At 42.6% G+C, this 22,290-nt stretch overlaps 1 protein-coding gene across 1 annotated transcript in view; it reads right to left on the reverse strand.

Annotated features, from left to right (window-relative positions):
* Positions 1 to 2,614: 2,614 nt before the first annotated feature.
* The window catches only part of 4921524L21Rikl2 (RIKEN cDNA 4921524L21 gene like 2), a 45,714-nt gene continuing 26,038 nt past the window's right edge, over positions 2,615 to 22,290 (reverse strand). Inside the window, 5 exon segments of the mRNA NM_001433467.1 lie at positions 2,615 to 2,924; positions 2,927 to 2,975; positions 6,837 to 6,966; positions 9,248 to 9,360; positions 9,596 to 9,806. Of these exon segments, the coding sequence (NP_001420396.1) occupies positions 2,761 to 2,924; positions 2,927 to 2,975; positions 6,837 to 6,966; positions 9,248 to 9,360; positions 9,596 to 9,806 (667 nt within the window). The 3' untranslated portion in view covers positions 2,615 to 2,760.

The following is a 22,290-nucleotide window of genomic DNA, read 5'->3' on the forward strand; positions in this document are numbered from 1 at the left end:
GGAAAGGGACCAGATATAGATCTCTCCTGAGAGACACATCCAGAGTGTGTCCAATACAGAGGTCAATGCTAGCAGCAAACCACTGACTGAGAACAGGACCCCCTTAGGGGGAATTAGTGGAAGGATTGAAAGAGTTGAAGAAGCTTGCAACCCCATAAGAACAATAATGCCAACCAACCAGAGCTTTCAGGGACTAAACCACTACTGAAAGACTATACATGGACTGACTCAGGGCTTCAACTGCATATGTGGCAGAGAATTGTTGGGGCACCAGTGGAAGGGGAAGCCCTTGGTCCTGACAAGGTTGGACCCCCAATGTAGGGGAATATGGGGGGTGCAATAAAGGGCATGGATGGGGGAATACCCCTATGGGGGAGGGGGAGAGGATGGGGGGGTATGGATAGGAAACCAGGAAAGGGAATAACATTTGAAATGTAAGTAAAGAAATATATGTAATTTTTAAAAAAAGATATAGGGGTTGGGGATTTAGCTCAGTGGTAGAGCACTTGCCTAGCAAGCGCAAGGCCCTGGGTTCGGTCCCCAGCTCAGAAAAAAAAAGAAAAAAAAAAGAAATAGTTCAAGAGACAAAAATGATTTTAAAAAAAAAGGTACATGGCCCATTTTAGTAAATTACAAAGTTTGTTTTCTTGTGTAATTAATGCCCATTATTGTGACCATACCCAGCAAAGCACAGTTGATTAAACAGGTCACTATTTCAGTAATTTTTTAGAAATATTTTTTAAAAATTAAGAATCATACCAGAAAGTTGAAACTCAGAGGAAAAATGTTAAGCCCACTTGGAAATGTCTCTAGCCTCACTCTAGCTGCCATGAATTTGCAGTTGATATCATCTGGGGTTTTCTCTTGGCAGGAATTTTCCACTGAGCCCCAAACTCTTACAAACATTTCTAGTGGAAGAGAGTTGAAGGCAGGGCTCTGTCAGAGCAGTGTAATTTAGAGCCACACCTCACGGAGGCCTCAAGGTTTGCTACCTTTCTGCTTTGAATAGAGCTGTGAGGTTGTGAGCATCAAAACCTGGGTATCTTATTCTCAGTTTTAAGATAAATGAACATTTTCTTTTTTTTTTTCTTTTCTTTTTTTTCAGAGCTGGGGACCGAACCCAGGGCCTTGCGGTTGCTAGGCAAGCGCTCTACCACTGAGCTAAATCCCCAACCCCAAATGAACATTTTCTTAACTGCTGCAAATGAAGTTTCTCACTGAGTAATGTTTTAACACAAAAACTTACCAGAACACATTCACTGTGAACTTCTGTAGTTTACAATCATTCTGAAGAGATATATATGTTTCTGAGGGGGGCAGTCCAGAGTGAAAGGAGAGTGGAACATATCAGGAGGAACCCTTGGCCTGTGGAGGGTGTATAGAGACGACCCCTTGGTGTGTCACTGGGAACACTAATCCCTACAGGGCTGAGAAAGGGATGCTGGGGTGCTCAGGCCTAAGCAAGACAAGCATGCTGTTCCCCTTCAAAGCTCGGGGAACACCACAAAACAGAAGGCAGAAAGAAAAGGCAGCCAAAAAGGCTGCCAAATGTCTTCTGGATAGGACAGCCATTGTGGCTGTGGACTTTCAACACCTGCAGATGCTTGCACTGGGTTTGCAGAAGGAGAGTCCCACGGGGCCTCACTGCAAAACAAACACAGAAAGGGGCAAGTAGGGGAGAGAGGAGCTTGATGGGGCAAGAGGGAAATAAGAGAGATAGAGTAACCAGAATGTAGTAATATGCATGGTATCAAGATGTCCAAGGACTAACTCAATAATAACAAAGATATACTTGTACTGAGAAGGTAACTTTCTAAGGTGAAGGTATGCTAATCTGTTTATAGTGTGTATTTCATTACGTATAAATTATTAAAGCATCACTTTAGAAAGCATCTATTTAAATAGAACTAAAAAGGAAAATTTCCAACAATATCTGTATTTATTAAACTAAGCTCCAGGTGTTTTGAAAACTCTCCAAGGAAAATTATTAGTATTAGTTCTCTTTATCTGTTTATCTACTCATAGGCCAGAAGTGTTTGGAACTCAGGAATCATCCTGAACAACAAGAACTTGAGGTCCAGTGTAGTGACTAGTTCTAGGGCTATTTGCACATCCTCACCAAGACAGCGAGGTGGGGCTGCCCTTTCTGTTGACCACACACTCTTGCCCACACTGAACGAGGAATTATTCTAACTACCCTGGAAGTTCTGGTACTTCAGCTCCTCTGTTGGTCCTTCCCTGTATTCCAACAATGCGTTTTGGGAGAGACTCCAAATGGCAGCCCCTCTGCCTACTCCCTCTAGTGGTAACAATGAACATCACAAGAACGTTAGATTGCCCATGCCAGAATGGGCCCACAGTGAGTGTCAGGAGCGCTTGAAGGTTCGGGTTTAAGCTATACTCTTCCCAACAGTTAAACTTTTGATGTTAATATTTATGGGAACTCTACAAATTAAGCTATAATTATTTAACTTATAATAATACAAATCGCTATCTAGAGACGTTCATAAAAAATTAAAGATCAGATCTATTAAATCAACTATGTAAGAATATTAAAGTAGGAAATGCCATATGTCATGAAAAATGGAGGAAGAAACACTGTCCTGGACTAGCATTTTAGAGGACGCTCATTTATCAACATATTTTCCAGATTTACACTGTTCCGTTACTCTAGCGGTTTACAATGATCATGAGCTGGGTTCTCTGCGACTGTGCTTCCGCGGTGAGGCCCAGGGTCCTCCTGCCGTGGCTCCCCTCCATTTACACGGTCTGCTCCAATGACACGCTGTCTATGTGTTCTAACTCTCCTCGGTACAGCTGCTTAATTACGTCCAGCTCTTTTTTAACCAAGCATTCCTGGGTGTTCACTTCGGCGATAGCAGATTCGATCCTTTTCATTTCAAGCTCCATCTGGGTTAGGAAGGACGTGGAGTCTCGCGAGCACACACTAAGTTGTCTGCAGCTGCCGCTTCTCCCTGAGACAGACGAAAGTGGTGTGTCATTCAAAGTCAGGATCCAAATAAAAAAATAAATCGTAAAATCAAATCAAATCAGGATCCAATGACCTGTGCTGTGTTGAATATGCATTTTGCATCAGTAACTCAGAGAACTATTTAAATGCATTCAAAAAAAGAATTCTGTAGTCTTGAATATATGAAGTCAGTAACAACTCTTATAGTGTTTCTATTCACGGGGACTAGAGAGATGGCTCAGTGGTTAGGGGCATTTGCTGCTGTCCTAGAGGACCATTCAGTCCCCAGCACTTGGTCAAGCAGTTCATAACTCCTGTAAAGTCTGACTCCAGAGGAAACAACACTCCCTTCTGGCCTCAGTGGGCACCATCCCTCACATGCACATACCTACACTCAGACACACACATAAGTTCTTTTTTAACTTTTAATTTTTTTATTGACATTTCTTTTGCATATGTGAGAAGTAGTGTGCTTCTGCCATGGCACATTTGTCTAAATCAAAGGATAACTTATGAGAGTGATTTTCTTTTACCATGTGGGTTGCAGGAATCAAACCCTAATTCCCCAGATCCACTTGTCCTGTGTTTCCATTCAGAAAGCACCAAACTTCCCAGGGATAGCAATTGAACACCGAATAACAAGATGCAATAAGTCTAGGCACAAATCCTCATACCGAGGCTGGATGAAGCAACTCAGTAAAAGGAAAAGGGTCTTAAGAATAAGAGACATCCCACTCCCACTCTTCAGAGTCCCATAAAAATCCCAAGCTAAACAACCATTTCATATTCAGTGGCCCTGGCACAGGCCCATGTTGGTTCTGTGACAGCCACCTCATTTTCTCTAAGCTCTTATGAGCCCTAAGTAGTTAGTTCTGTGGGCCATGTTCTTGTGTTATCTTAACCCATCTGTCCCCTATAATCCTTCCTTTCTTTCCTCACTGCTTAATGTTTGACTGCGGGCCTTTGCATCCTTTCCTATCAGTTGCTAGATGAAGCCTTTTAAAATATAATTGGATAGTGTCCAGTCTATGACTAGAGTAGAATATTAGCAATAATTTCATTGACACTCCCCGTTTGGCCAGTTCTGTTTAGTTCTGCCATAGATCTCTGGACTATCCAACTTCCAGTTCCTGTCCATCCAAACAGTGTCTGCTGTGGTCTCTCTCATACCTTGTGATTGGGCTAGGCCAGGGTTGTAAGTCAATTTTTTTTTCTGGGTGGTGTTCCAGTTTCAGCACTATAAGTCTTGCCTGGTTCTAGGAGATGGCTGGTTCAGGTTCTCCATCCTCCATTACTAGGAATCCTCACTGGTATAACTCTCATAGATTCCTGGAAGTTTTCCCTTTACTAGGGGACCTAATTGCCCCTCAAATGCCCTTCCATTCATCCTTCTGTCCCCTACCTGGTCCCTTTTGGTCACATCTCTACCCACCTTCAGTTCACCAGTTGAATTCTCTTCCAGGAATATCCAGGAGTCACCCCCTACAGTCTTTCTTGTTATTTAGCCTTTCTGGGTCTGACTATTTTTAATAGCTAATACCTACTTATAAGTGAGTACACAGTATGTCTGTCTTTCGGGATCTGGGTTACCTCAGGTCATGCTTTTCTAGTTCCATCAATTTGCCTCCAAATTTTATGACAGCATTTTTTGTTTTAGTTTTTCACACATAAGTTTTAAAAATAAAATACATTTAAAAAAATTATAAACAATTTTAATTTATCCTCGGTGTGTGTACGGTGCATGTGGATCGCTGTGATTTGGAAGCAGCTCATGGCACATGCTAGGAAGCTCTCTCCCGCCCAGCCACAACCTCAGCTCTGGTTTACACTTGTGTGAGCATTCATGTAATATGACAATCTAAAAACGTATAAAAGGTAATCGAAAAATTTAATAGTGAACAGTGTAACTTAAGAACGAGTTACGAGAATGATAGTCCCGAGGCCTAGAAAAACCAGAGGTGATGAGGGTTTCGAGGCCAGTGGAAGTGATCATGAAGTCTGGCAGGGCAGGGACTCGGCTACGGGCAGCCAGGAGTGAAACGAACGTGAGAAGTAAGGGGAGAAGAAGCCTAACGGAGCCAGCACATGCTGACAGTAGCATACACTGGCTCTAAACACTCACTTCCCATCTGCAACCACCACACAAGTAACATCACCACAGAATTCTAAAACATCTTTTGAGATGACGTCAAATCCAGGCTATTGCTGAAAACATGTGGTGTGCCGGACCAGCCTTGACTAGGACCGTGTTAAGACTTCAGAAATGTGTAAACTGGTACCGTAGTTCCCATGAAGTTTTGTAGCCATAAAGTTACAAAAGCTTTAGAGGCATTGCTTGGGTACAGTGCCCTGGACATTCCAAGGCAAGAGGTTTTTTATCTCAGAAAGATTTGCAAAAGTGGATTCTTATAGTGTCACAAATTCCAGTGAAACCCAGAGACCATCTCTTAGGAGAAATGAAGAAACAGCAGAAGAGCCCATTCACTTGGATTAATCATAAACAAAGCAGTTTAAAAAATATTTGTGTGACAGGTTAGGAGAATGTAGTGTCTGGGTGACAGCTTTGCCACCTGAGCTTTGAGGTGCCCACACACAGAGAAGTTGTTTTGAAGGGCAGTTCTCTAGGAATCGCATCTGATCTCAGGCACACTGGGACCTGATACTGCTGATACGACCTGGTGTTTCAAGTTTGCTTCAAGTTAGCACAAAGTCTGACAACTGAACAGTAGCAGGTACTGGCACTTTCGAGAAGGAGACGTAAGCTGTTGCACACAAAGAACAGAGTGTGCTAGCTTTGGGCAGGCCATCCCACAGAGAAGGGTGACAGAGTCTGATAAAGGGATTACATGCAACTTCCAACATAAGTTAGAAAACTGTCCCAGAATGCTGCCCCGGGGCACCACGCTACCGTGTGAGGTCACTAAGCCACAGAGCTACACCAGGGGTTCCAGTGTGGGGTGGGGAAAGGGTTCCAACTGCCACCTCAAGTGACATTCCAGCAGGCCAAGTCTTCCAGTACACGAGTCGGAGCTGCCTCCCCAGCCGAGGAGAGCAGCAAGCAGCATCCACAGCAGCTAGAGATCACCCCGTACCCCAGGCATCAAGCTGCCCCACCTCAGCTGAGAGGCATAACAGATAAGCTGTCTCCAAAGTTTCCCCAAACCACAGACTCAGAAAGGAAATAAATCTCTGAAGCCATTAAACTGAGTGATCTAAGAGGAAAGGGGGAAAGATTGGTTTGTAAAAGTCTCAGTAAGAGAGCTACTTAACCAACCACGGAAGTTGGTGATCCTGGGACACAACGGGAGGGTGCTGACTGAACACCATCAGAAGGGCTGATGAGAATCCACAAAGTACCCTACGGCTACATGGAAGGTTATGCACAGCACCCTGCTACTGTAAATTCTTTTTTTTTTTTTTTTTTGGTTCTTTTTTTCAGAGCTGGGGACCGAACCCAGGGCCTTGCGCTTCCTAGGCAAGCGGTCTCCCACTGAGCTAAATCCCCAACCCCACTACTGTAAATTCTTACAGTGAGGCCAATGTGTCCAGATTTTCCCCTCAAATTGGGGAATATGAAAAAGGGAGAAGGTGAGGATAGTGTGATTATGCATGTACCAACAGCGACTAGATTCTGTAATTTGTGTGGTTTCACTCATGGCGTGTTGGCTATAAGCCAGTGATTTCCTACTGGCAAATCTGAGCACTGTCATGGTGTGTGCTGTTTACATCTATCCGTAAGTCACTTTTAAGATGAGGAAATCAATCCCATATTTCCTTGATGTCATGTTCAATCTCCATGGGCTGTTGGAAGTTTGCAGAAATTTATTTCTCCCAAGGTTAAGTGATTTTGATCCCACTTGATCACCTCGAGTCTTAGCATGGCAACTGGAACACCCATTTTGGCTCGGCTGACTTTTGAAACCTCATGAAAACTATGTCCTCGGCCTTCATGCCCATGTCCTTCCCGGGGGGCCATGTTAAAGATCTTCTTCATTCTGCAAAAAAGCAAAGGGTTTCTGTTGTTGTTGTTGGTGGTGGTGGTGGTGGTGGTGGTGGTGGTGGAGCTTTTTAAGATTAGTATACCCTATCATATGTAGGAAACATCTGTACATCATAATCCTGTCTCACAGTAACTTTATGTGAAACCACTAGGCTTATATTATAGTCATAGATAACTGATGTCTTAGGATTGCTACTGATGTAATGAAACACTATGAACAAAAGCAACTCGGGGAGGAAAGGATTAATTTTGCATGTGTATCCTGAATCACTGTCCATCAGGGAAGACAAGACAGGAACTCAAACAGGGCAGGAACCTGGAGGCAGAAGCTGATGAAGAGGCCATGAGCAGGTTCTCTTACTGGCTTGCTCCTCCCGGCTTGCTCAGTCTGCTTTCTATAGAACACAGGATTACCAGCTCAGGGATGGCACCACCCACAATGACCTGGGTCCTCTCTCATCAATCACTAATTAAGAAAATGCCCTGCAGGCTTATCTGCTACAACTGGATCTTATAATAGCATTTTTTTTCAATTGAGCTTCAATCCTCTTAGCTTGTGTAAGGTTCATGTATGAAGACTAGCCAGAACAATTGATATGCATGGCAGACAAATGGTTGATATTATAACTATATATGAAATTCTATAATGATTAGTATCAATTTCAGCATGTTAACATATACTTTAACTTAATATTAAATATTAGCTATAATCCAGAAGTTAGTAGCCGAGGCAAAGAAGCTAGGAATAGGTCTATATAATGTTTTCAAAATATCTATAAAACTATGCCTTGGTAACTACAGAATACATTCTAGCAAAAGAAGACAATATACATGAAAACACATCAGGGAGATTAGAAGACGCAGCTCGGTGCTAGAAGCCAGGTTTATAAGCCACATTCTGATCACAGTGCCAGCACAAAACACAGGCCTCAAGAACATTCATAGTTGAAAACAAATAGAAAAAGTCTTTGAAATTGCTATAGAGAGGGAAAGTAAGACAAAAAAAAAAAAGGTTTGAGAGGAAGGAAACCCACAAAGAATAAGTGAAGAATCATGGCCATTTTTTAAAAATCCATGTCTTTACTTACACAATAGTGACTAATGCATGAAATAAAGACCATGCACAAGAGGTTAAGTGGGAGGAGACCATTGATTACACTCATCAAATAAACCAAGCATTCAGCAAATAAATATAACAACGGCCATGTGGGGGTCTGCAAAGCCCATGCCAGACCCAGGCTGTTCGTCTGTCTTTCCCTCCCTCTCTCTCTCCCTTCCTCCTCCCCTCTGCCTTCAGATCAATATGAAGCTCTTAGCTGATGCTCCAGCAGCATAATAATAATGGACTGAGACAATAAGGAAGCCCCAATGAAATGCTTCCCTTGTACGTGATGCCTCCTCACAGCAATAGAACAGCAACCAAGACAGAACTAACAGAGAGATTTCAAAGAAATGCAAATGGCTGAGAACTATCTCTTACATGTTAAGTATCCTTAGCTATCAGGGAAATACACATCAAAACTACTGCGAGATTTCATCTTACGTAGGTCAGAATAGCTAACATTTTTTAAAAGGCAAAAAGGTAATAAATTCTGGCATGGATGTGAGGAAGAAACCACTCCTTCACTGCTGGTGAGAGTGCAAACTTGTACAAACTTGTACAGCACTAAGGAAATCAAGATGGACATCAGATCCAAAACATTGGAACTAGAATATGCTCCAGCTACACATAGTCCCCAAAGACCCTATATCCTAGAACAGACACACATGCTCACCCATGTGCATTTCTGCTCTAAACACAACAGCTAGAGCATAGAAAGGGCCTACATACCCATCAAGTGGTCACTTGGATAAGAAAAATGTGCTACCTATTCACAATGGAATTTGATATAAAAAATGAATGTTTAAGAAAAGGAATGAAATTGGAAATAATAATTCTGAATGAAGTGACCCAGACCCAGAAATACCAGTGTTGCCTGCTCTCCCTCTAGCTAGCTTTGACTCTGTACATACACATGTTTAAATGGGAGTAAACATGGATGATAAAATGTATGGAAATAAAAATTCAAGGTAGATGAAGAAGAGAGCAATTGGCATTATTCTTACTGTTTTAAAAATGATTGAAGAGTAACTGTAATATTTTGACAACCAAAATTGTTCAGGATGCACTTTGAGTGTCTAAAGTCCATATGACAATACGCACTTTCGGTGTGAGTTTGTGTTTAGGATTTCATTCAATTCTAATTAAGCCAAATAATGGTTAAATAAAGACTTACTTGGCAAGCTCTTTTTGTAGCTCTTTAGTCCTCCTGGTTTCTTGATGCAAAGCACAGAGTAAAGAACGCACTGAGCTTATCAGTTTATGCCTCACTTTCTCCGTATCTTCAGACTTCAGGAAGAAGTTAGTAGAAGGTTACTTTTTCAAGCAAAAACACTTGCACATCTTTCTTAAAATACTTTAGGATTCATGTTTTTACTGTTTTTAATTCTCTTTTCCTTATGTGCATTACTGTGACCTTCTACCAAAGCATAAGTCAACGAAGTAACTCAGGAGTTCACCCAAATTAAGCACTGAGTAATATCAAGAAGTTAAAACCCAAAGAAAATATGATTATACAACTCACGCAGCCCCTAGCATTTTCCATGAATTCACAGCTAGCTCCTGGGCATTGGGAGGGCTGGGGCACATTTCCTTGTGGCTCCATGCTGCTGCCTGTTAGATATGGCACTTGAGGGCACTCGGGGTGGGGCCCTACAAGAGCCACCATTGAAGATGTCTTCCACCGCATCTCCCCCTCATGATTTGAACATGACTGCTCTGGACACTTGCAAGTCCTGCACAGATGGAAAAAAGTTAATGTGGAGTATATCTCCTGTTCCCCAAAATGACTACAGGATTCCTGCATGACTTGCATCTCAGAGAATGGTGGTACCAGAGTAAAATGGTGCATTAACTCTGAAGCTGTCACAGGATTCAGACGGCACACAATTATAGGCTTAGGGTCAGTCTCAAGACACACAGCAAGGTATGGAAGCATATGTCCATAATGCTAGCACATACAAAGCTGAAGCAGGAGGATTGTGAGTTTAAGGCCAGACTGTGAGTTCTAGCCCAGCCTCATCTACAGAGTGAACCTTGTCTCAAAAGACAACAATGGAAACTTTGAACCATCGAACAGTATAGGACAGATTAACAATATGTGGCTTAACAGGTAAAGCTATGGCCTGTGGAAGGAATCTGCTTTGATTTTTTTAATGTGCCTGTAAAGATTTACATTTTTAAAGGGTTACTCTGGAAGATAAAGGCATACTTGATAATTATAATAATCCTATTGCATATGAACATATTCAAATATCATGCTGTACTACTAAATACATACAATCAGTAAAAGTTAAGACTACCTGAGCCAGAAGTGGTGGTACATGCTTTTATTCCCAATACTTGGGAGGCAGAGGCAGAAGGATCCAGAGAGTTCTAGGCCAGCCTGGTCTTTCTTGATCAAACCATTTAAAGCAGAAAGTCCACCCACCCACTCTAAATGTAGGTGGAACTTTCTGATGCAGCCCAGACTGTAGGACATGGAAGACAGAAACTTCTCTTTTTGCCTGCTTTCCCTCACTCTTGCTGGCAAATTCATCTAACTTGTTGCAGCAACTCTTCATCAATATTAGAACCAATTTCTTCAGGCTTCCAACATAGACTAAAGGCCAGCAGCTCTCCAGGAATCCTCAAGTGCCAGACTCAGGCTGCTAAGCCATCCAGTCTCATGGACTGAGCAGATATCGGATTCTCAGCCTCTCCAATACAAGACTGCTATTACTGAACTATGCAGACTACAGCTTGTAGACCAATCTATTAAATCGTGTGTGTGTGTGTGTGTGTGTGTGTGTGTGTGTGTGTGAACACATGCCCTCTGTGTGTGTGAATGTGATTGTGCATGCACGTTCATGTGCATATATATTCACTCAGTTGTATTCCTTTAAAGAACTCTGACTAATACACTTGTATTTAGCAAAATGCTTTAATGATTAAAAGAAAAAATCTTGAAGACTTCCAGGTAAGATAGAAGACAAGAATCTACACAGGAACAATTGTCTGATGATGATTTTGGAAAACACAGTGAAAGGGAGTTTCCTATCACTCCACAAGTTACTTTTCCATCTTGGCCCCAACAAACCCTTCTATCCCCTGGGCCCTAAACTTGCCCTCCCACTGGACTGCTCTTACCACTATAAGTGTGATCAATGAGTCCAGATTCCTACCAGGAAACTTAAATGGATATTCGACTAGGAATACCACAGTAGGATTCCTGCTGTCAGGGACACCATCAGCACCACAGAGCTCTACACAGTGCTTTGGGTACCAGATAGCCAGGCAGGCCTGTGGGCATGCAGCATTGGTGGCTGAGTGGAGTCTGCCTCAACTATCCACAGTCCATAGGGCAATCAAGAAAACCCCACATACAAGAACAAGAACTGGGATCCCGAGACCGGATAAACAGTTCTCTGCACCCAAATCCCGTGGGAGGGAGAGCTAAACCTTCAGAGAGGCAGACAGGCCTGGGAAACCAGAAGAGACTGCTCCCTGCACACACATCTCGGACGCCAGAGGAAAAAGCCAAAGACCATCTGGAACCCTGGTGCACTGAAGCTCCCGGAAGGGGCGGCACAGGTCTTCCTGGTTGCTGCCGCTGCAGAGAGCCCCTGGGCAGCACCCCACGAGCGAACTTGAGCCTCGGGACCACAGGTAAGACCAAATTTTCTGCTGCAAGAAAGCTGCCTGGTGAGCTTGGGACACACGGAAGCAGAATTTCTCTAGAACCGGGCACGTTCTGTGTTTACCTGAAGTCCCACACCCGCGGATCCCGGCCCGCAGCAGCTCTCTGCTCCCAGACCCGGTGAGAGAGAGACCCAACCGCCTGGTCAGGTGGGCACTCCTGAGGCTGCAGAGCGGAAGAGACCACCAACACTGCTCACCCCTGCCCACATCCCTGGCCCAAGAGGAAACTGTATAAGGCCTCTGGGCTCCCGTGGGGGAGGGCCCAGGAGCGGCAGGACCCCTGCCACAGACACCACCGGACCCTGAAGGAAACAGACCGGATAAACAGTTCTCTGCACCCAAATCCCGTGGGAGGGAGAGCTAAACCTTCAGAGAGGCAGACAGGCCTGGGAAACCAGAAGAGACTGCTCCCTGCACACACATCTCGGACGCCAGAGGAAAAAGCCAAAGACCATCTGGAACCCTGGTGCACTGAAGCTCCCGGAAGGGGCGGCACAGGTCTTCCTGGTTGCTGCCGCTGCAGAGAGCCCCTGGACAGCACCCCACGAGCAAACCTGAGCCTCGGGACCACAGGTAAGACCAAATTTTCTGCTGCAAGAAAGCTGCCTGGTGAACTCAAGACACAGGCCCACAGGAACAGCTGAAGACCTGTAGAGAGGAAAAACTACACGCCCGAAAGCAGAACACTCTGTCCCCATAACTGACTGAAAGAGAGGAAAACAGGTCTACAGCACTCCTGACACACAGGCTTATAGGACAGTCTAGCCACTGTCAGAAATAGCAGAACAAAGTAACACTAGAGATAATCTGATGGCGAGAGGCAAGCGCAGGAACCCAAGCAACAGAAACCAAGACTACATGGCACCATCGGAGCCCAATTCTCCCACCAAAACAAACATGGAATATCCAAACACACCAGAAAAGCAAGATCTAGTTTCAAAATCATATTTGATCATGATGCTGGAGGACTTCAGGAAAGACCTGAACACACTTAGGGAAGCACAGGAAAACATTAATAAACAAGTAAAAGCCTACAGAGAGGAATCGCAAAAATCCCTGAAAGAATTCCAGGAAAACACAATCAAACAGTTGAAGGAATTAAAAATGGAAATAGAAGCAATCAAGAAAGAACACATGGAAACAACCCTGGATATAGAAAACCAAAAGAAGAGACAAGGAGCTGTAGATACAAGCTTCACCAACAGAATACAAGAGATGGAAGAGAGAATCTCAGGAGCAGAAGATTCCATAGAAATCATTGACTCAACTGTCAAAGATAATGTAAAGCGGAAAAAGCTACTGGTCCAAAACATACAGGAAATCCAGGACTCAATGAGAAGATCAAACCTAAGGATAATAGGTATAGAAGAGAGTGAAGACTCCCAGCTCAAAGGACCAGTAAATATCTTCAACAAAATCATAGAAGAAAACTTCCCTAACCTAAAAAAAGAGATACCCATAGACATACAGGAAGCCTACAGAACTCCAAATAGATTGGACCAGAAAAGAAACACCTCCCGTCACATAATTGTCAAAACACCAAACGCACAAAATAAAGAAAGAATATTAAAAGCAGTAAGGGAAAAAGGTCAAGTAACATATAAAGGGAGACCTATCAGAATCACACCAGACTTCTCGCCAGAAACTATGAAGGCCAGAAGATCCTGGACTGATGTTATACAGACCCTAAGAGAACAAAAATGCCAGCCCAGATTACTGTATCCAGCAAAACTCTCAATTAACATTGATGGAGAAACCAAGATATTCCATGACAAAACCAAATTTACACAATATCTTTCTACAAATCCAGCACTACAAAGGATAATAAATGGTAAAGCCCAACATAAGGAGGCAAGCTATACCCTAGAAGAAGCAAGAAACTAATCGTCTTGGCAACAAAACAAAGAGAATGAAAGCACACAAACATAACCTCACATCAAATATGAATATAACGGGAAGCAATAATCACTATTCCTTAATATCTCTCAATATCAATGGCCTCAACTCCCCAATAAAAAGACATAGATTAACAAACTGGATACGCAACGAGGACCCTGCATTCTGCTGCCTACAGGAAACACACCTCAGAGACAAAGACAGACACTACCTCAGAGTGAAAGGCTGGAAAACAACTTTCCAAGCAAATGGTCAGAAGAAGCAAGCTGGAGTAGCCATTCTAATATCAAATAAAATCAATTTCCAACTAAAAGTCATCAAAAAAGATAAGGAAGGACACTTCATATTCATCAAAGGAAAAATCCACCAAGATGAACTCTCAATCCTAAATATCTATGCCCCAAATACAAGGGCACCTACATATGTAAAAGAAACCTTACTAAAGCTCAAAACACACATTGCACCTCACACAATAATAGTGGGAGATTTCAACACCCCACTCTCATCAATGGACAGATCATGGAAACAGAAATTAAACAGTGATGTAGACAGACTAAGAGAAGTCATGAGCCAAATGGACTTAACGGATATTTATAGAACATTCTATCCTAAAGCAAAAGGATATACCTTCTTCTCAGCTCCTCATGGTACTTTCTCCAAAATTGACCATATAACTGGTCAAAAAACGGGCCTCAACAGGTACAGAAAGATAGAAATAATCCCATGCGTGCTATCGGACCACCACGGCCTAAAACTGGTCTTCAATAACAATAAGGGAAGAATGCCCACATATACGTGGAAATTGAACAATGCTCTACTCAATGATAACCTGGTCAAGGAAGAAATAAAGAAAGAAATTAAAAACTTTTTAGAATTTAATGAAAATGAAGATACAACATACTCAAACTTATGGGACACAATGAAAGCTGTGCTAAGAGGAAAACTCATAGCGCTGAGTGCCTGCAGAAAGAAACAGGAAAGAGCATATGTCAGCAGCTTGACAGCACACCTAAAAGCTCTAGAACAAAAAGAAGCAAATACACCCAGGAGGAGTAGAAGGCAGGAAATAATCAAACTCAGAGCTGAAATCAACCAAGTAGAAACAAAAAGGACCATAGAAAGAATCAACAGAACCAAAAGTTGGTTCTTTGAGAAAATCAACAAGATAGATAAACCCTTAGCCAGACTAACGAGAGGACACAGAGAGTGTGTCCAAATTAACAAAATCAGAAATGAAAAGGGAGACATAACTACAGATTCGGAGGAAATTCAAAAAATCATCAGATCTTACTATAAAAACCTATATTCAACAAAATTTGAAAATCTTCAGGAAATGGACAATTTCCTAGACAGATACCAGGTATCGAAGTTAAATCAGGAACAGATAAACCAGTTAAACAACCCATAACTCCTAAGGAAATAGAAGCAGTCATTAAAGGTCTCCCAACCAAAAAGAGCCCAGGTCCAGACGGGTTTAGTGCAGAATTCTATCAAACCTTCATAGAAGACCTCATACCAATATTATCCAAACTATTCCACAAAATTGAAACAGATGGAGCCCTACCGAATTCCTTCTATGAAGCCACAATTACTCTTATACCTAAACCACACAAAGACACAACAAAGAAAGAGAACTTCAGACCAATTTCCCTTATGAATATCGACGCAAAAATACTCAATAAAATTCTGGCAAACCGAATTCAAGAGCACATCAAAACAATCATCCACCATGATCAAGTAGGCTTCATCCCAGGCATGCAGGGATGGTTTAATATACGGAAAACCATCAACGTGATCCATTATATAAACAAACTGAAAGAACAGAACCACATGATCATTTCATTAGATGCTGAGAAAGCATTTGACAAAATTCAACACCCCTTCATGATAAAAGTCCTGGAAAGAATAGGAATTCAAGGCCCATACCTAAACATAGTAAAAGCCATATACAGCAAACCAGTTGCTAACATTAAACTAAATGGAGAGAAACTTGAAGCAATCCCACTAAAATCAGGGACTAGACAAGGCTGCCCACTCTCTCCCTACTTATTCAATATAGTTCTTGAAGTTCTAGCCAGAGCAATCAGACAACAAAAGGAGATCAAAGGGATACAGATCGGAAAAGAAGAGGTCAAAATATCACTATTTGCAGATGACATGATAGTATATTTAAGTGATCCCAAAAGTTCCACCAGAGAACTACTAAAGCTGATAAACAACTTCAGCAAAGTGGCTGGGTATAAAATTAACTCAAATAAATCAGTTGCCTTCCTCTATACAAAAGAGAAACAAGCCGAGAAAGAAATTAGGGAAACGACACCCTTCATAATAGACCCAAATAATATAAAGTACCTCGGTGTGACTTTAACCAAGCAAGTAAAAGATCTGTACAATAAGAACTTCAAGACACTGAGGAAAGAAATTGAAGAAGACCTCAGAAGATGGAAAGATCTCCCATGCTCATGGATTGGCAGGATTAATATGGTAAAAATGGCCATTTTACCAAAAGCAATCTACAGATTCAATGCAATCCCCATCAAAATACCAATCCAATTCTTCAAAGAGTTAGACAGAACAATTTGCAAATTCATCTGGAATAACAAAAAACCCAGGATAGCTAAAGCTATCCTCAACAATAAAAGGACTTCAGGGGGAATCACTATCCCTGAACTCAAGCAGTATTACAGAGCAATAGTGATAAAAACTGCATGGTATTGGTACAGAGACAGACAGATAGACCAATGGAATAGAATTGAAGACCCAGAAATGAACCCACACACCTATGGTCACTTGATTTTTGACAAAGGAGCCAAAACCATCCAATGGAAAAAAGATAGTATTTTCAGCAAATGGTGCTGGTTCAACTGGAGGGCAACATGTAGAAGAATGCAGATCGATCCATCCTTATCACCCTGTACAAAGCTTAAGTCCAAGTGGATCAAGGACCTCCACATCAAACCAGACACACTCAAACTAATAGAAGAAAAACTAGGGAAGCATCTGGAACACATGGGCACTGGAAAAAATTTCCTGAACAAAACACCAATGGCTTATGCTCTAAGATCAAGAATCGACAAATGGGATCTCATAAAACTGCAAAGCTTCTGTAAGGCAAAGGACACTGTGGTTAGGACAAAACGGCAACCAACAGATTGGGAAAAGATCTTTACCAATCCTACAACAGATAGAGGCCTTATTTCCAAAATATACAAAGAACTCAAGAAGTTAGACCGCAGGGAAACAAATAACCCTATTAAAAAATGGGGTTCAGAGCTAAACAAAGAATTCACAGCTGAGGAATGCCGAATGGCTGAGAAACACCTAAAGAAATGTTCAACATCTTTAGTCATAAGGGAAATGCAAATCAAAACAACCCTGAGATTTCACCTCACACCAGTGCGATTGGCTAAGATCAAAAACTCAGGTGACAGCAGATGCTGGCGAGGATGTGGAGAAAGAGGAACACTCCTCCATTGTTGGTGGGATTGCAGACTGGTAAAACCATTCTGGAAATCAGTCTGGAGGTTCCTCAGAAAATTGGACATTGAACTGCCTGATGATCCAGCTATACCTCTCTTGGGCATATACCCAAAAGATGCCTCAACATATAAAAGAGACACGTGCTCCACTATGTTCATCGCAGCCTTATTTATAATAGCCAGAAGCTGGAAAGAACCCAGATGCCCTTCAACAGAGGAATGGATACAGAAAATGTGGTACATCTACACAATGGAATATTACTCAGCTATCAAAAACAACGAGTTTATGAAATTCGTAGGCAAATGGTTGGAACTGAAAAATATCATCCTGAGTGAGCTAACCCAATCACAGAAAGACATACATGGTATGCACTCATTGATAAGTGGCTATTAGCCCAAATGCTTGAATTACCCTAGATCCCTAGAACAAACGAAACTCAAGACGGATGATCAAAATGTGAATGCTTCACTCCTTCTTTAAATGAGGAAAAAGAATACCCTTGGCAGGGAAGGGAGAGGAAAGATTAAAACAGAGACTGAAGGAACACCCATTCAGAGCCTGCCCCACATGTGGCCCATACATATACAGCCACCCAATTAGACAAGATGGATGAAGCAAAGAAGTGCAGACCGACAGGAGCCGGATGTAGATCGCTCCTGAGAGACACAGCCAGAATACAGCAAATATAGAGGCGAATGCCAGCAGCAAACCACTGAACTGAGAATAGGTCCCCTATTGAAGGAATCAGAGAAAGAACTGGAAGAGCTTGAAGGGGCTCGAGACCCCAAAAGTACAACAATGCCAAGCAACCAGAGCTTCCAGGGACTAAGCCACTACCTAAAGACTATACATGGACTGACCCTGGACTCTGACCCCATAGGTAGCAATGAATATCCTAGTAAGAGCACCAGTGGAAGGGGAAGCCCTGGGTCCTGCTAAGACTGAACCCCCAGTGAACTAGTCTATGGGGGGAGGGCGGCAATGGGGGGAGGGTTGGGAGGGGAACACCCATAAGGAAGGGGAGGGGGGAGGGGGATGTTTGCCCGGAAACCGGGAAAGGGAATAACACTCGAAATGTATATAAGAAATACTCAAGTTAATAAAAAAAAAAAAAAAGAACTGGGATCCCACAAGAGAACAGGACTGGGAAAAAGCCCAGTCCAGGACCAGACAGAAAACACAGTGAAGCAGCAGGTTCACCAAGGAGAGGAAAACTATTCAGGCTTCTGATTCCCTTTCCTCGTGTCTCCGCCCAGCTCTCCTTCCTCAGCACAGCTCTTGTTACCCTCTTAGCTGCCAGGGGCCCAGATATCTCATGTCTCCACTCAGCTCTCCGCCCTCCCCTACAGCCATGTCTTACCAGGATGGTACAGTCGGTTGTAGCAAGCAAACACTGTCCTCTCCTGTTCATGTCTCCCGACCCTCTGTGTATGCATATGCTCATGTGCTCATGTGTGTATGTGTGTATGTTTATGTGTGTGTGTGTGTGTGTGTTCTTTTTCATTTTTTCCTTTACTCTTTTTCTATGCCTTTTCTTCTTACTCCCAAAGTTTAGAGGCTGACCTGGTTTATACTATGCCTTTATTACATTATTTTAAATTGTAATTTATTATACTTTTTACTTTATTCCTGTATCATAGTATATAGAGAGGGTACATTCTTTACCCTCTTGGTATAGTCTTCAGTTAACTCTATATTCAGCCCACTTTCCCTCTGCCTTGATTACTCCCATTCCTCTCTGCATCCTCTCCTCTACTTCCTATCTAACTTGACCTGAGACCAGTCACTGCAGTCACTGTGACATTGTCCACCTTTTCTTCCCTCTTCCTTTTAATTAATTCTAACACATTAACATACACTGGCTTATCTGTGTCCCTTTGCTCCCTAAACCAATCAAGACTTAACAAGAAAATATCATCCTGAATGAGGTAACCCAATCACAGAAAAACGCACGTGGTATGCACTCATTGATAAGTGGATATTAGCCCAAAAGCTTGAATTACCCAAGATACAATCCACAGACCACAGGAAGCTCAAGAAGAAGGATGACCAAAATGTGGATGCTCCCAGTCCTTCTTAAAAGGGGGAACAAAAATATCCATAGGAGGGGATATGGAAGCAAAGCTTAGAGCAGAGGCTGAAGGAATGGCCATTCAGAGTCTGCCCCACATGTGGCCCATAAATATACAGTCACCAAAACTAGATAAGATTGATGAAGCTAAAAAGTGCATGCTGAAAGGGACCAGATTTAGACCTCTCCTGAGAGACACATCCAGATCATGTCCAATACAGAGGTCAATGCTAGCAGCAAACCACTGAACTGAGAACAGGACCCCCTTTGAGGGAATTAGAGGAAGGATTGAAAGAGCTGAAGGGGCTTACAACCCCCATAAGAACAACAATGCTTACCAACCAGAGCTTCCAGGGACTAAACCACTATCCAAACACTATACATGGACTGACCCAGGGCTCCAACTGCATATGTAGCAGAGAATAACCTTGTTGGGGCACCAGGGGAAGGGGAAGCCCTTGGTCCTGCCAAGGTTAGACCCCCAGTGCAGGGGAATGTCGGGGGGAGCGGTAAAGAGGTGAATAGGGGGAATACCCGTATGGGAGATTGGGAGGGGGTGAGGGGGGGCTTATGAACAGGAAACCGGGAAAGGGAATAACATTTGAAATGTATATAAAGAAATATATCTAATAAAAAAATAAAATAAAAAAAGACTTAACAAGTATCTGTTTTTGTAGTCTCGTGCAGAGGGGGCTAACACCTGGATAGTGACTATGGCTGCACAAAATACTCAACCACCAACCTCATAAACAAATACAGCTGTACCACAACCTAGATTCTCCTGAACACTGCAGACAAATCCACTGAAAGAGGAGAGGCATTAAAAGCCAGAAACTGGAAAGAACCCAGATGTCCCTCAACAGAGGAATGGATACAAAAAAAGTGGTACATTTACACAATGGAGTATTACTCAGCTATTAAAAACAATGACTTCATGAAATTCTTAGGCAAATGAATGGAAATAGTAAATATCATCCTGAGTGAGGTAACCCAACCACAAAAAAAACCACACTGATAAGTAGATATTAGCCCAAAAGCTCAAATTACCCAAGATATAATCCACAGACAACATGAAGTTCAAGAAGAAGGATGACCAAAGTGAGGATGCTTCAGTCCTTCTTAGACGAGGGAATAAAATATTAATGGGAGGAAACACAGAGACAAAATTTGGAGCAGAGACTGAAGGAAAGGCCATCTAGAGACTGCCCTACCTGGGGATCCAGCCCATATACATACAGCCACCAAATCCATATTGCTGATGCCAAGAAGTGCATTCTGGCAGGAACCTGATATAGCTATTTCCTGAGAGGCTCTGTCAGAGCATGACAAATACAGAGGCAGATGCTCACAGCCAACCATTGAACTGAGAACACGGTCCCCATTAGAGGACTTAGAGAAAAGTTTGAAGGAGCTGAATGGGCTTGCAACCCCCTAAGAACAACGATATCAACCAACCAGAGCTCCCAGGGACTAAACCACCATCCAAAGCATACACATGGACAGACTCCTGGCTCCAGCTGCATATGTAGCAGAGGATGACCTTGTTGGGCACCAATGGGAGGAGAAGCCCTTGCTCCTGCCAAGGCTGGACCATCCAGTGTAAGGGAATGTCAGGGAGGGAAGGTAGGAAGGAGTGGGTGGATGGATGGGGAAGCACCCTCATAGAAGAAGGGGGAGGAGGAATAGGACTGGGGGTTTATGTATGGGAAACCCGGAAAGGGGACATTTGAAATGTAAATAAAAAATATCCAATGAAAAAGAAATATAATTCATGGAAACTTTTGTCAAATAATTTCATCAAACTAAATGAAGTGATACCCATCTCTATATCTTTATGGTACCTCATTTGAAATACATTCTCAGAAACTTTGAATTGTGTATTGTATTTGCTGGATTGAATGTGATATACAATTTATTTCAGTAGAAGAAAATGTTACTTCTCCAGTTTAATGGATTTTATACTCCCAGCCCACGTGTGTCTCTTCGATGCACACCACATCTGGCAGTGGCCACTGTCAAGCACGCTGCCTGGAGGGGAATTGCTTTACAATCCAAAAGTATGTGGAACTCGTGCTTGCCTCTCTCTGTCCTTAGATTACTTTACTTTGCATGGTGCTCTTTAAATCTTCAGTTCTATCCATAATCTTCAATTCTATTCTGCTGTTGAAATTCCCATTTTCAAGATAAGCACATTACAATTCTCATTTTCTTTGCCAGTAATCTGTTGGCAGACACTTAACTTGGTTACTGTGTGTAATGCTCCAATGTACATCAGACTACAGATGCATTTTGGGAAAATTATCTCAGATATGTTTGTTAGTTTGCTGTGATGGTTTGTATGTGCTTGGGCCAAGAAGTGGCATTATTAGGAGGTATGGTCTTATTGGAGTAGATGTGTCATTGTGGGCGTGGGCTTTAATACCCAAGCCCTAGCTTCCTGCCTGAATGCTGCCATGTTCCTGCCTTGATGATAATGGACTGAACCTCTGAACCTGTAAGCCAGCCCCAATGAAATGTTGCTCTTATGAGAGTTGCCTTGGTCATGGTGTCTGTTCACAGCAGCAAAACCCTAACTAAGACATATGCACAGGATAAATTTCTAGGTCTAATTATTTCTTTTAATGCCAGTTCCTTCCTATTCTGTTGCCATCTCAACCCTATAAGGCTGTTGAGCCAAAAGAGTTCATATGCCACAAAATTCAGACCCAGTTACACTGCTTGGACAAAATGCAAACACAACGTTGAGTCCAAACATGAGAAGTGACTTCTGGCCTCCTGAACATTAGTGATGGTTTAAATAGTAATATTAACCTTGAAAATAATTTAATAGATGATATTGAGGAACTGTTTCCAACTGTCCTGCTTAAGTTTCTGTTGCTGTGGTGATCACTATAATAACCAAAAGCTACCTTGGGAGAACGGGGTGTATTCGCCTTATGTATCCCAAGTAATGATCCACCCCTGAGGGAAGTCAGAGCAGGAATTCAAGGCAGGAACTTGGAGGCTGGAATGGATGCTGAGGCCATGGAGGAGTGTTCCTACTGCCTTGCTCCTCATGGCTTGCTCAGCCTGCTTTCTTATACAACTCAGAA

The sequence above is a fragment of the Rattus norvegicus genome, chromosome 17, assembly GCF_021556685.1.
Source record: "Rattus norvegicus strain SHRSP/BbbUtx chromosome 17, alternate assembly SHRSP_T2T, whole genome shotgun sequence".
Classification (NCBI taxonomy): Eukaryota; Metazoa; Chordata; class Mammalia; order Rodentia; family Muridae; genus Rattus; species Rattus norvegicus.